This window comes from Malaclemys terrapin, chromosome 11 (assembly GCF_027887155.1).
Source record: "Malaclemys terrapin pileata isolate rMalTer1 chromosome 11, rMalTer1.hap1, whole genome shotgun sequence".
Taxonomy (NCBI): Eukaryota; Metazoa; Chordata; order Testudines; family Emydidae; genus Malaclemys; species Malaclemys terrapin.
In genome coordinates this window covers 75,075,809-75,089,386 of record NC_071515.1, presented here as the reverse complement: position 1 = coordinate 75,089,386, position 13,578 = coordinate 75,075,809, and the positions used below count along the sequence as shown (strand labels likewise).

General features: G+C 52.5%; 1 protein-coding gene across 9 annotated transcripts in view; it reads left to right on the top strand.

The window, feature by feature from the left end:
• The window catches only part of BIN1 (bridging integrator 1), a 159,509-nt gene that overhangs the window by 91,573 nt on the left and 54,358 nt on the right, over positions 1 to 13,578 (top strand). For 7 of the 9 annotated variants that reach the window (XM_054044721.1, XM_054044719.1, XM_054044718.1 and 4 more), the window contains exons 6-9: positions 565 to 672; positions 3,272 to 3,364; positions 8,945 to 9,030; positions 12,022 to 12,097. In XM_054044721.1, the coding sequence (XP_053900696.1) occupies positions 565 to 672; positions 3,272 to 3,364; positions 8,945 to 9,030; positions 12,022 to 12,097 (363 nt within the window). The remainder of the gene's footprint in view (positions 1 to 564; positions 673 to 3,271; positions 3,365 to 8,944; positions 9,031 to 12,021; positions 12,098 to 13,578) is intronic. The other 2 variants (XM_054044724.1, XM_054044722.1) reach the window with 1 other exon arrangement.

Genomic DNA, 13,578 nt, shown 5'->3' with positions numbered 1-13,578 from the left:
GATCAGGCTGCTTTTATTTGAAAGGAGCTTCTAGATGCCTCTTGGAATCCTTCTGATGGGTTTAAAAAAAAAGAAGTGGCAGCTGTTTTAGAAGGATATTGAATGAGAGCCCGATCCAAACCCGAGGGGAGCCCTTCCAGTCATCTTGAGGAGCTTTGGGTCAGGACCTTGTGGGAGAGCAGAATCATGGGGCTGCGCTGTGCTAAAAGATCCAATCGCAGGATTGGGCTCTGGGGTGGAGGCAGTCTTTGCCTCATGTCCAGCGCTGTTGGTGCTGCACAGATAATGGAGCAGGATGATGCAGGGAGACATTTCCCTGATGCCTGGGGAAAATGCTGCCGGTGGCAGAGACCTTCTGAAGGGGGTCACCTATTATGGGGTCTGAACCCCAGAAGCAACAGGGGGTTCCTGCTAGCCCAGACTCAGAAAGGCCAATTCTTTACTCACTTAATGGGGTGTAATTGAGGAGGGGTTTAATTATGGAGTTCAGATGCCGAGGGGCTAAACTTTATGGCTCTAGCTGTTCATAGCTGCTGTTTCTCTCTCTTTCGCGCTCTCTTTCAGTCTCGGATCGCTAAGCGAGGGAGGAAGCTTGTGGATTACGACAGCGCCAGACACCATTTTGAATCCCTACAAACCGCAAAGAAGAAAGACGAAACCAAAATCGCCAAGGTAAAGCACAGGGCGGGCCCTGCTTTCATTTATTATTATTTTTAATAACTGCTCATTTAGGAAATTTTTAACATGTTGACTCACCGTTCCCAGGTGCTTTCTGTTTAGAGAACTGTCATGCAATGATCCAGCCAGAATGTTTTCTCTTTGGCAGGGTCCCACCCATGCACTTATTTTTACTCCCCAAATAAACTTTAGGAGGAGGCTCTGAAGGCCTTAGTGCACTGACGCTAAGCTTCTGTGCAGTGTACCTGGTACAGATTTCAGGGGTATGTGGTTAAGTTCTGGTGAGCACAGAAGCCTGAGCGAGAAAGGGAGAATGGCCTTACGGTGCCAGCTAGGAACTGGGAGGCAGGAGATCTGGGTTCTATTTCCTTCTCTGACCCTGGATACCTGCATGCCTCAGTTTCCCCATCTGTAAAATGGTGATGAGAATAAGTGGTTGGCCGCTGGGCCCTGAATTCAGTAAGTTTGCAGAGTGCTCGGAGATGCTCCGATCGACAGTGCTGTAGCAGTGTTTGCTGGGAGGGACTACCTGGTACTTTCAGTGTGGGCATGGCCGTGACCCGTTCAGAGCCTCTGCTCTGTTAATTCCTGCTGTATAAATCGTGCCCTGAACAGCTTTGCTCTTTCAGACTGGAAGGTGCTACAGCCAAAGCAAAATTGGCAATTGGGTTGTTGCAATACCCTTCAGTCTCTCTGAAACCACGCCCTCTCAGATCACTTGGGCCTTGACGTGACTAGGAATTAACGTGTGATGTTAACATGTGCTCGCTAACGCATTTTGAAACATCTAGTGTGGACAAGACAGAGTAGACTTGAACATGTGCTAAGATGGTTGAAATACTGGCCTGGGCACCCTCCTGTGAGCACCTATTAAAGGCAGTAGGTGAAATTCTGCCTCCATTGATGTCAATGGGGAATTTTGCCACTGACTTCAATGGAGCCAAGATTTCACCAAGTGTGCCTGGTCTACAGTAGACTTTCCCATGGTGTTAGCCAGAACATGCTAACAGCACACCTTAAATTCTAGTCTAGGCAAGACTTTAGGGGAGGGATGAGCTGTGTGGGAGCTAGGGATGGTGGAAGAAGAGAGGAGGGAGAAGTTTCTTTACTCAGCTCTTTATTTGCTTGCACTATGGATAACCGGGCAAAACCAGGGAACAAAATTGAAGGTGACTTTAGGAACCAGAATCGTTGCTTTTTTCCATACCTGATGCAATGTCCCTCATTCAACACACAAGGCTGGTCAGCCAGCCAAATGGATGAGTTAACAGAACTTTCTACTGGCTTTTCTCTTTAAAGAGAAACTGAAGCACATGCAGAAGTAAGAAGGGAATTTTCCTGGGGATGGGGAGGTGGAATCTTTCATTTAGAGGTGGTGTTAATTGGCAATTTTAAAACTTGCTGCGGTGATTCATATACCTACATTGGAACCCGAGGCCACTGGCTCTGGTATTTGCAAGTCTGGGAAGCTAGACTCCGCTAGCTTGGCTTCACTCACTGGTCTCGCCCAAACTGCTCATGTGCTGACACTCTGACAGATGACCAGTTATTGACATATTAATAGGTAAGGTCGATGAGCAGTGTGGACCAAAGGACAGAGCCCAGGGTTCTGTTCCCAACGCTGTCTCTGGGTCACTTGAACAAAGAAATTAGAAGTCAACGGGAGCTTTTCCAGTCACTGCAGTGGGCTTGGTCTGGCCCTTCAGCCCTCTCTGCCTCAGTTTCCCTGCCTGGTAAATAGGAATAATGCTACTTAAAAGCACTTTACAAAGGCAGGTGAGATCTATGGAAAAGCACTGGAGAAACGCAAAGTCTTGTTATTACAGTATAGAGCAAATCCTGGGAGCTGACTGTCTTCTCATGATATTAGAATAACACCAACAGCATCATGAATTCTTTTGGACTCCTCCTTCCTCTCCCGTCTCCCTTCTTATAACACATGTACACGCCCCTTAGGAACCCTGCCACTTACTGCTGAATTGACAACACTCCATTAAAATACAGTGCTGTGCACTTTAAATACACCTCTACCCGGATATAATGCTGTCCTCGGGAGCCAGAAAATTTTACCGCGTTATAGGTGAAACCGCGTTATATCGAACTTGCTTTGGTCCGCCGGAGTGTGCAGTCCCCCCACCCCCCCGGAGCACTGCTTTACCACGTTATATCCGAATTCGTGTTATATTGGGTCGCGTTATATCGGGGTAGAGGTGTAATTGCATGTGGACGAGAGTGACGTTGAATTAATCCTGACCTCCTGGAAGGCACTCGGCGGAAACTCAACACTGGGCATTTGTGCTAAGTCACTAACCATTCTTGCCTGTTGCTCTTTGCAGCTGGACTGCTGGTAAACAGTCTCCCAGCCCTGGTGCCCTCCGTCTCCAGATCGGAGCATTAATTACCGCTACACTTGGCATGCTGTGAAGGATTCGTAACTAATTGTCCCCTGGATGCTGTGTCTCTTGCCTTGGTGGTGTTGGGTTGGCCCAGCCTGTAATGCTCTCACTCTTGTGATTTTGTTTTCTAAACAGATGTCTGTCTCTCTCTCTCTTGTTTTTGTTTTCTCTTTCCTTTGAAAACGCTCCCCCCGCAGCCTGTCTCGCTGCTTGAGAAAGCTGCGCCTCAGTGGTGCCAAGGAAAACTACAAGCTCATCTCGTTGCTCAAACTAATCTGCTCCGAAATCAGGTGATTGCTGACCTACCTGGCTCTAACCCCTGCATGTGCTATTCTGGGCTCTAGTCCTGTAATGTGCGTTTAATTTCCAGGCAGTGTTCACTCTAGGCCCTCTGAAAAGTGTGTCCTTACGCAGGGGCCAGATTTCTTCCTGGTCTAACACCAGTGACCTTAAGTGAAGTTACATCTGGGGTAGGTTTGATCCGTTGATTCCCTCTTCCCCCAGTAAAACTGTATTATGCTTTGCCCAGAGGCGGATTAAGATTTATTGGGGCTCTGGGCACAAAGAACATTTGGGCTCCCCCACACCTCCCTTTCAATGGGGCCCAACCCCTGCTCCTCAGTGCTCCAGCAGGAGCCCCCAAATTGGCCAGGTCCCTGGGCACGGATCCCATAGGCCTGTGCATTAATCTGCCACTGGCCTTGCCCCATAAAGTGAACACTGGGGGAGGGGGTGAAGATCCCATGCAGTTCCGCTAGTATTTCTTTTTTTTTTTCCCTAAATGAGAAGCAGATTTTTATGGTTTAAAAATAGAAATCTTAAGAAGCTGCCTCGTGAATTTCTGCCATTCAGTAAAGCTGGAAGCAAAATATCACAGCAAAAACCAGAAGTGGTTTATACATTTGTACAAATTAGTTGCAAAACTTTCCCAGGGTGAGATCCAAAAATGCAGATTTGAAACGATTCATTTATAGAACAAGTGCTGAGAGAATCTCCCAAGGCCTCAGAGGTCCGGTCTGATTTGGATTAGAAATGGATGCAAGATGTGCATCCAGCACTGGACTTTGAACACCGTCAAGTTGCAGGCCTTGGGGCTGCCTGAAAGCAGGGCTTGTCCAGGTATTATTTAGATTTGAGAACCTACAGGGAGGGAGCTTAGTAAGTGAAGTCAATGAAACTATAGTTATTGAAATGGGATTCTTTTGTTCATCCCCCCTTGCTTGGGGAGTGGGAAGGAGAAACTGGCCTTCATGTGGAATCTCCCATGGTGAATGTTTTTCAGGAAAATACTCAGACCCAGATCCTCAAAGATCTGTAGGCACCTAAGTACCTTTTGAGCATCTGGGTCTCAGGGACTTACAGTAGGAGCAGACAGACAGGACTGCAGTAGGGATGAAGGAAAACAAATACTCTGAATGGGAGGACAGTAAGTCATTGTCCTGACTCAGAGAAACCCAAATACCTACTCATACATTCCAGGTGATCTCATCTGCTTTCATTCAAATGCTCTCTCACATTCCTGGTCAGTGAATGAATCCTTGTTTACCCATGACCGGTCACACTTCAAAATACCTGGGAGCTTTCACAGCCAATTTCTGATTGTACAGATAGGATGCTGGCTAATAAAATGCTGGAGTGCCACGTAAACTGAGCATCGGCTCATGGAGAAGATGGCTGATTGCAATTCCTCTAAGGGTGACCTGCAAAGGAGGAAAAATTGCACTTTTTTGTTTTGTTTTGTTTTTTTGATGATGTCTAAAGGCCTAAAAGGTTTCTTTAGGCTTGTTTTTCAGCTGAGAAATACCAGCGGGAAGGGATAGCTCAGTGGTTTGAACATTGGCCTGCTAAACCCAGGGTTGTGAGTTCAATCCTTGAGGGGGCCATTTAGGGCAAAAATCTATCTGGGGATTGGTCCTGCTTAGAGTAGGGGGTTGGACTAGATGACCTCCTGAGGTCCCTTCCAACCCTGATATTCTGAGTCATGGGAAAAAGGGAGAATTTGCTGGAAGTTTCTTTAGAGGCCTACACAACTGGAGAGAGAAGTTTCTCCGCCCATAACCAAAGAAATCAGTGTTAAGCTATCAAACCCCAGAACGTTAAACAGCCCGAGTAAAAATCCCTTCTCCTGCCAATTGCTCATCTTTCAGTCTCGTGTTATGTCACAATCTCCCTAATTGTCTGCTCTGTTTTTGTGCGGCGACTAAGACCGGGCAAGCCCTTTGATTTCTAATATAAAGATGAGTTGAGAATTAACTTTTCAAATAACTAACCAGCCAGGCCTTTAACAGATAGAAAATAGTGGGAGTTTCCTGTGAACGCTTGGGAGGTTTCCTTTTAGGGGGTGTAAGTGAGTTACACTGTAGTGTTCTGGTGACTGCGCCATTTGGAACAAAGAGGAAACCGCTTAGAGCAGCAAATTCCTGCTGCTCCACTGAAACGCTGATTCCTGTCTAAGCAGCAGTGTCCTTGGTGATCTGTCCCATCAGCCAGTGAGTAACCAGCTAACTTAGCGGTGTGTCCCTCTGGTTCCCCAGAGAGGAAGGATGGCCTCTGGGTTAGGATCTAGCCTGGGACTTGGGAGACCTGGGTTTAGTTCTCTGCTCTGACACTGCTTCCTTTGTTGCCTTGGGCAAGTCACTTAGGCCCAGATCCTGCATGCCTCAATCAAAATGGGAGTTCAATGAGAGGAAGGTGCCTAAGTACCTTTAAACATCTGGGCCTTGCCCTCTCTACCCACTGCACATTAAGTCTGGGTATGTGGGACCCGGGCTTGTGGACTTGGTGTTTCCAAGCCTATGCTTAGGCATCTGTACTGCATTGTAAGCCTGGGTTTACAATTGCTGCACTGGGGTCTCCCAGCCGTGCTAACACGTCCAGACTGCACAGACCTTCGGACTAGGGTCTGCAGCTTGAACTGCCTCCCTACTGCAGGATGACAGGGCTTGGACCTGTGTCTCCACAGGACTTGGTCTCTGACCCACCCCCCATCATAGTCCTAGGATCCAGGCCCCGAGTGCTTACTGACCCGAGTCAGCCGGAGAGGTGTGTGGACGGAAAGGGGGGCTGGGGCTCAAACCTGAGTCAGAGCTTGGCCCATAGTGTGCAGTGTAGACGTCCTCTCTCTTCCCTACCTGTAACATGGGGATAATGGCTGAACTGATGGCAGTGGGAGCTGAGGACAGCTGCGAGGAGACGCTCAGCGCTGCACAGAATCAGGCCTGCCGCATCCAGCCAAAATAAACCCTGCGTAGAGCTGGATCCCGGTGACCATATACCCTTGGCTTGGCCAGAGCACGGGAGAAAGTAGTTTAGCTCTATCCCTGGGAACATCAAAGGGATTTGAAATATCCACCACGGAGCCCTAGCCATAGCTCTGAGCTGCATGGACCCCTCTTCCCTTACGTTTCTAGAGTGAACGCTGCCTGTGGGCTTTTAGTGGCTGTGCTTTGGGCTGTGCCAATACTCGCAGATCGGCGCAGGATTTGCTTTCTGGGTCCTTCGGCCTGGAGAATGGTTAAATGTGAGGGAGGGACCATGTCATTTCCTTCATTGTGCAATGGGGCTACTGAAAAACAAACAGAATTTAATGGGGATCTTGGTCTCTGGGGATTTTAACTCCTGATTACGGTTCAAGCCTGGTGTGGAAATGAAAGGGGACACATACTTCACCCTTTTTTCCCTTTGAGTGAATGGATGGGAAACATTCGTGCCCTGATAGATGTTAAGGCCAGAAGGGACCCTCATGGTACTGTCCTCCGTCCTCCTGCATAGCATAAAGCGGCATCTCTGTTTAAGAGGGGGTTCATTTTTGCAAGTCCACAGAAAATGATGGGCTTGTCTGTGCCATGCACCAGGCAGAACCGCTGAACGCCAGTGCGCAAGAAAGCCGGGTGTGACTCCTGTTGCTCCGTGGCTTCCCTGGAGTGGCTCCATATCTCCATTAGAGACCCACCATTTCACAGACAGGCCGAAATGGGCATTCCTTCCAGTACCCAGTTGTCTCTCCTCTGGAAGGAACCTCTTGTCCTCTGACCTTGAGCACTGAGGACCTCACTCCAGGCTTCTGCTGGGGGCTGGCGACTTCTGAAAGCTGGGTGGGGGCTAGACTGACACACCCTGAGCCGCCTCCTCTGCTAGTTCCCCCTGGCCAGGGAAGCAGGAGACCAGAAGTAGCACCTGGGTCTGCCACATAGCAGGCCAGTATGCATCCTTTTCTGACTGCCCCCGCTCCCGTTAATCTGGTTTGTGTGCATGCCCATCCTTGAGACAGAGAGCCCAACGCTGCCCAAAGCCAGATTTCCTCTGTTAACCCCATAGCAGAGCAGATCTTTCTCCGGGCGATGTCTGTCCCCATGTCTCTCGGAAGGGACAGGAAGCCAGCCTCCGGTTCCTGTGGCAATAGGAGGGCAGAGAGAGCGGGCCCCTGGGGGGGCTGGATTTGCACACAAGCTGAAGAGCCCTGTGGCATTGTGACATTCCTGCTATTGTTGTTAATATAAACAGCAGCTTGTGCTGGCCTGCCTGTTAGGCTGTGCTGTGGGGTGGTTACCCTGGGGATTCGCTGTTCTCTCTCGCCCCCCACCACACAGGCAGGGGCGAGGCAGAGAGTGGAAACATTGAAACTGGAACGTTCGCAGTACAGGGCCTTGAAGGGAGGAAGAGGGATGCTGGGACAGGGGGAGGAGTGAGGGAGTGGAGTGGTGGATGTGCTTGATGCCGACTTGGGGAGTGGGGTGGCAGACGTGCCCATGCTGCCTCGGGGGAGGGGGGCCCTTGGGGAGGTGGGCGTGCCCGGTGCTGACTCAGGGCGGGTGTAGGGTGGTGGGCGTGGCCAGTGCTGACACGAGGGTGGAGGGGTGGGTAGAGTGGTGGTGGGCAGTGGCGGATTAATGATTTTGCCGCCCCTAGGCCCAGGGCCGGCTCTGGGTTTTTTGCCGCCCCAAGCAAAAACTTCCGAGATCGCAAGTGCCGCAGCGCGCAAAAAAACCCCAAAAAGAAACACAATCCTCCGAGAGCGCACATGCCGCCCCTGCAGATGTGCTGCCCTAGGCCTAGGTCTTGTCAGCCTAGGCGATAATACGCAGCTGGTGGTGGGTGCGCCTGGTGCTGACTCGGGGAGAGGATTGGAGAGGGGTGGGCAGACCTGGTGCTGACTTGGTGGGGTGGGGTGGGGGAAATGGGGTGGTGGAGGTGCCCAGTGCTGACTCGGGGTGTGTGGGGCAGTGGACATGCCTGGTGCTGACTTGTGCTGTTTGCAGTAGGAGCTAGGAGCGGCTTATGTCTCTGCGTTATGCCAGGATTCTTGCCCCGGTCCTGGGCTCCTTGGTGCTGGCAGTGGGAGATAGGGGGATTCACCCAGACAGTGGGCCAGTGGGCGGAACAGGCTGCTGGCCTGGACGCTGGAGTTAAAATCTTGATCAGACCCCAGTGTAGGAGATTTGCACCTGCGGTGGGTTCCCCCATGACAAGGATTCCTCGTCAGCTGGTTTAAGCCCTGGCAGTGCAGAGCCCTGTGTCTTCGATTCTCCTTGTGCACAGGGGTTCAAAGCTGGGGCGGGGTGCCCAGCCGGCTCGGCACCATTGCTGTCCATGGAGCTAGGCTGAGGTACACCCGCTGGGGTCTGATCTTCCCTCTCGGCAGTCAATTAGGGGAGTGGCACCACCGTAAAAGCTGGATAAGCAAGAGGAGAATCAGACCTCTTGTCCTCAGCAGCGAATTAACCCAGGCAGCCTCCCGAGGGGTTCAGCGTGGCCAGTGTGGTGTGGGGGATCTCCCTCGCCTGGTCTCTCCAGCTGGCTAGGGAAGCAGCAAATGCCTTGCGCTGCATGGAGCTGGGGGGGTGCTGACTTGTCTCGTCTCTGTTGTGAAGGCCGAAGAAGAGCTGGTGAAAGCTCAGAAGGTGTTTGAGGAGATGAACCTCGATCTGCAGGAGGAGCTGCCTTCGCTATGGAATAGGTGAGCGCCCAAGGGCGGCCGCCGGGGGCCAGTCGCGCCATAGGGAGGTCGTTACTGTGATGGGCTCCCCATCGGTGTGAAGGGGGGGGCCTGGGTTAAGGGTGACCCTCTGCCCTGGATTTCTGGGTGCGTCCCAGCTCTCTAGGCCTCTCCTAGCATTCACAGAAGCCACCCCTTATCCTGTTTCCAAGACCCTGCCGTCCTTGGATCTTCCGGGAACGCAGTAGCCACCCAGTGTGTGTTGCTTTTAGGGGTTGTCCATAAATTTACATACCGCATTAGGGCATGTGGGGGGGGTTAATTTTGCATGTTTGTTTCATGGTACAAAGCGGTACAACGAGTGGTAGGGGTCATGAAAATCTGCCTAGGGAGAGCTGCACTACACTGGCGACGTAGTGGGACGGGAGTGGGGAAGGGGATTCAGGAGCTCTTCTACACTGCAAAGAAAAACCCGCGGCAGTGAGTCTCCGAGTCTGGGTTAATTGACTTGAGGCTGTGGGGCTGGGGCTACGGGGCTAAAACCAGCAGTGTAGACGTTCGCACTCGGGCTGGCGCCTGGGCTGTGAGACCCTCCCCCTTCGCTGGACTTCACAGCCTGGGCTGCAGCCCAACCAGGAGCATCTACGCTGCTGTTTTTAGTCCCGCAGCCCGAGTCAATTGACCCCAGCTTTGAGGCTCAGCGCTGAAGGGTTTTCGTTGCAGGATGCTTTCAGCACTGAGCCCCCAGGCGTGGCTCTGGCTGGCAAGTCCTTTCCCTTGTGTGGGGGTCCCAGACCCTCCAGCCCTGCTGCACAGCGGGGACCCAGCTGTCCACCTGATGGTGCTTGGCTCCCGAGTGCAGGCTGGGCACAGGAAAACAGGCAGGCAATGAAGGGAGACCAGAGTTAGGAGACATCCTGGTGGAGGCCAGGGGATGAACGAGGAAGGAGAGCTGATGTTTGGGGAGGGGAGTGTCAGGATGGAGTGCAGGCAAAGTCCACTCAGTGTCCCAATTTCTGATTTAAAAATGCAGTTCCCTGGGGTTGGGGCTGATGGGGGCGGAGGCAGGACAGGAGGAGGGGAGAGCAGGGGTCAGTGGGATGAAAGCAAAATCCTGAGGGGCTGCTGGACCCCCGGGGATCCTGACTTCTAGCAGGGTACACGCGCAGTGTGAGTGATGTAGCCGCCGGCTGCGAGCCGTGCAGCGGTTGCACCAGTGCCTGCTGGGGAGCTCTCTCCCCTGCTGATCCCCGTCATGCAGATTGGGACCCCTCTGCCCATCAGATGGAGGCAGCTGGAGCTGTGGCTCTGTCTTGGTCTGGGGGTGGGGTGGGGCTGCCTGTGGTCTGGCTTTTTTGAGGGCACAGGCTGCACTCTCTCCCTTGTCTGCTATTGTAAAGCACCCAGCAGTTGCCCCCGCTTTCCTCCCCTGCTCCGATCCTGTGCCCACACGCTCCCTTCTGCCCCTGCAGCGAGTGCCGCTCCCGACCCCACCCTGGCCTGAGGGGATGCCAGACAGACGCCTGGCAGGAGTGGGTTGAGTTCAGGGGGTCCCCCCGCCTCCTCGCCCAACCCCAAAGGCCTCTCTCTGGCTGGTAGGTGTCCCACCCAGACAGCGCCGGGCTCTCTCCTGAGGAAGCAGAGGCAAGGGCCCTACTCCTCAGGAGAAACCCGCCTCACAGCAAGAGCTGGGCGGCTGCAGCTCCGGAGAGCACGTTGCCGTGAGGAGAACGTGGGGCAACGCCAACCCTGGGTTGGTGCTGCCCCGATGTCCCTAACCCAACCCCCCTCTACTCCTGCACAAACCCTCCCCACCCTCAAGGTGCTGGGTTCGCAGCGGGCAGTCGGGCAACAGGCAGAGTCTGTCCCTGCCAGTTTGCACCAGTTGAGGATCTGGCCTCTGCCAGCTTCAGGCATCTGTCAGTTTGGCTATTGGCAGCAGGGCACTTAACCCCGTGACCCCCAAGTAACCAGCTTGTCCCCCTGTAGTCGGTCTCTAGCTTTCTAGCCGTGTAGCTTATTCCTAAGGCTTCCCCAGCTGTGATAGGTGAGACCAGCTCTCTGCTGGTCACTAGCGGAGATGAAACCTTTCCGTCCATGTCTCTCCCCTGAGAAGGACAGATCTGCTGCACCCACCCACCCTGCATGAGGGGTGACCATACGATTTGAGCCACGCACTCTAACGGAACACCTAATTGGGGGGCATTGGGTAATTCTTGGCCGCCTGCTAACCTCACTGCCTAGCAGGCCAGGGTGGGTGTGGGTGTGTTTCCCTTCACGTGGGTGGTTACAAGCTGCTCCAGTTAGTTGTCCTCCATTACGAATTGCTGGGAGAGCACCATCTGGCTGAGCTCCTGCGTCTCAGGGCTCAGCTCTAGCTGTCTCTGTCCTGTCAGCAGAGAGACGCGCCCCATGTGTAAGGGACGGTGGGTCGCTCCCCTTCTTCGGAGAAGAAAACCCAGCAGGCAGGACAGCACTTTTCTTGGCTTGACTCAAATCACTAGATTTGGGAGTCACATAGCAAGTGTGTCTGGGACCAGGCCCCTAAAGCCTGCTCGAGTTCTGGGGTTTCCCTGCTCAACCCTCCTGTTTTCCCCCCCTGCGGTTACTGTTGCCATGGCATCCATTTTCAGGAGGGAGGACAGGGGGGTGTTGGTCCCTGGTCAGTGCCACTCTGGAGAATGGCTTGGGGTGGGTCCACCAGGAAAAGTGCCCTGACAGGCCTGTCTTCTCCCTTTCTGCTAGAACCAACCATCTCCTATAGGCCCCACTGGTCTGCTTTATTCAGTAACTAGTGTCTGTTTTGCTTTGCTGCCATGTGGGAGTCGCCCCAGCCCACAGGGCTGTCTGGGGACTTCCTGACCTACACTGCTGTTAGGATGGAGAGAGAGCGCAGCTTAACTGTGAAATGCGTGTGAGTGTGGGGGGGGGTATTAGCAAAGGAAACCAAGTCCACAGATCTTGGAAGAGCCGCCTGTATCCACTAATCTTTGCTCTCTTTTCATTTGGCAGTCGTGTTGGTTTCTATGTCAACACATTCCAGAGTATAGCAGGCCTAGAAGAGAACTTCCATAAAGAAATGAGCAAGGTAAGGTTGCTGGCCCTTTTATTCATTTGCCATGCTGTTATCGTTCACAGTCACTTGTGCAGTGCAGCAAATGCACCCAGGGCTGGACAAGAGGCCCGCACCAAGCTGAGGCCAGGCACATCTCTTGATGGCTTTACAATCCTAACATCCCTGTTTAAATAGCCATCCGGTCACTGCAGGGAATCTTACGGGTTTCAGCTGGGAGTATTGTTGACCGGAACGTATTCCCCTAAAATCAGTGGATCCCGCCTAGAGTCAAAGAAGCAATGAATGAAGCCAGTCTGATTCAGCACCTTCAAACTTTTGGGTAAAGGAGTTTCACTTACTAAAATGGATGAACTGGTAGCAAACGTGCCATCTGTAGTAAGCCTTCAATGCCATAAGGAGTATCTCAAGGAGCAGATGGCTTAGTTGCTCCATGCTTGTTCTGTAGCTGCCTAGCCAGGCCCTGAAGAGGTCTGAGGGGTAGTGAGTAGCAAGGCCAACACACTGACTCTTTCATCCAGAATTCTTGTTTTCATTTAACTTAAAAACCAGATTTGAAATAACTCCTGGAGTTCTCCAGGGTTGTGCATTGCCCACATGATTTATACACTCTCTATACATCCTGCTAATCTTTTATGAAGAGACAGGGAGCCCAAGTGAAAACAGATACTTTTGTTCTCCAACTGTAGTCCGGGCAACAATACAGCAGCTAAGCAACAAGCAACATTATGGTCGTTAAATTCCCAGACGTAACCACTCACAGTGAGGGAACGGCTGGCATGATTTAAACATTAGCTTCAAGTTCTGCTGATACTTCACAGGGACCCTTACAAAAATAATCCAGTGTTCTACAGTAATGCTACAAACCACTGTAGTAACACTATTGTTAAAGGCAATGGTTTTTTTGTTATATTCCAGTACTTTATAAGGGAAAACTTTGGGAAACCTGTCTGCTTAGAGCAGTGATCCCCTTACTGTGGGGTATGTCCCCCTGGGGGGCCTTGAGGAACATTTGGGGGCAAAGAGGGAGCGCCATCCAGCCCTGCTCTGTCCCCAGCTCTGCCCTGGCTCCACCCCCAGCCGCAGCTCCACCTCCTGGCCCCATGACCCGCCGTGGCCCCCACCGAGGCCCGGTCACAGCTTCACTCCCTGCCCTGGGCGCCCCCGCCACAGTCCCCGGCCAGGGCTTCGTTCCTGGCCCCAGCCCCACCCCCAGCTATGCCCCCAGTCTTGGTTCCTTTACCCCTGTCTGCATTCCTTCCCCCCACCCCCACCCCGAGCCACATCTCCACTCTCCGCCTTGGTTCTGGGGGGCAGAGAGGGGGGAAGACAGGGGTAAAGGGGGGAGAACGTGACCCTGAAAAGTTTTGGGACCACTGGTTTAGAGAGAATCCTCTTCCTGTGTCACATGGTTTTGCAGGTCTCTTCCCCAGTTTTTTTGTTGTTTGGGGACATGCAGGAAACCAGGACCTTTTGTTCCTTAAGAGTCATCTGCT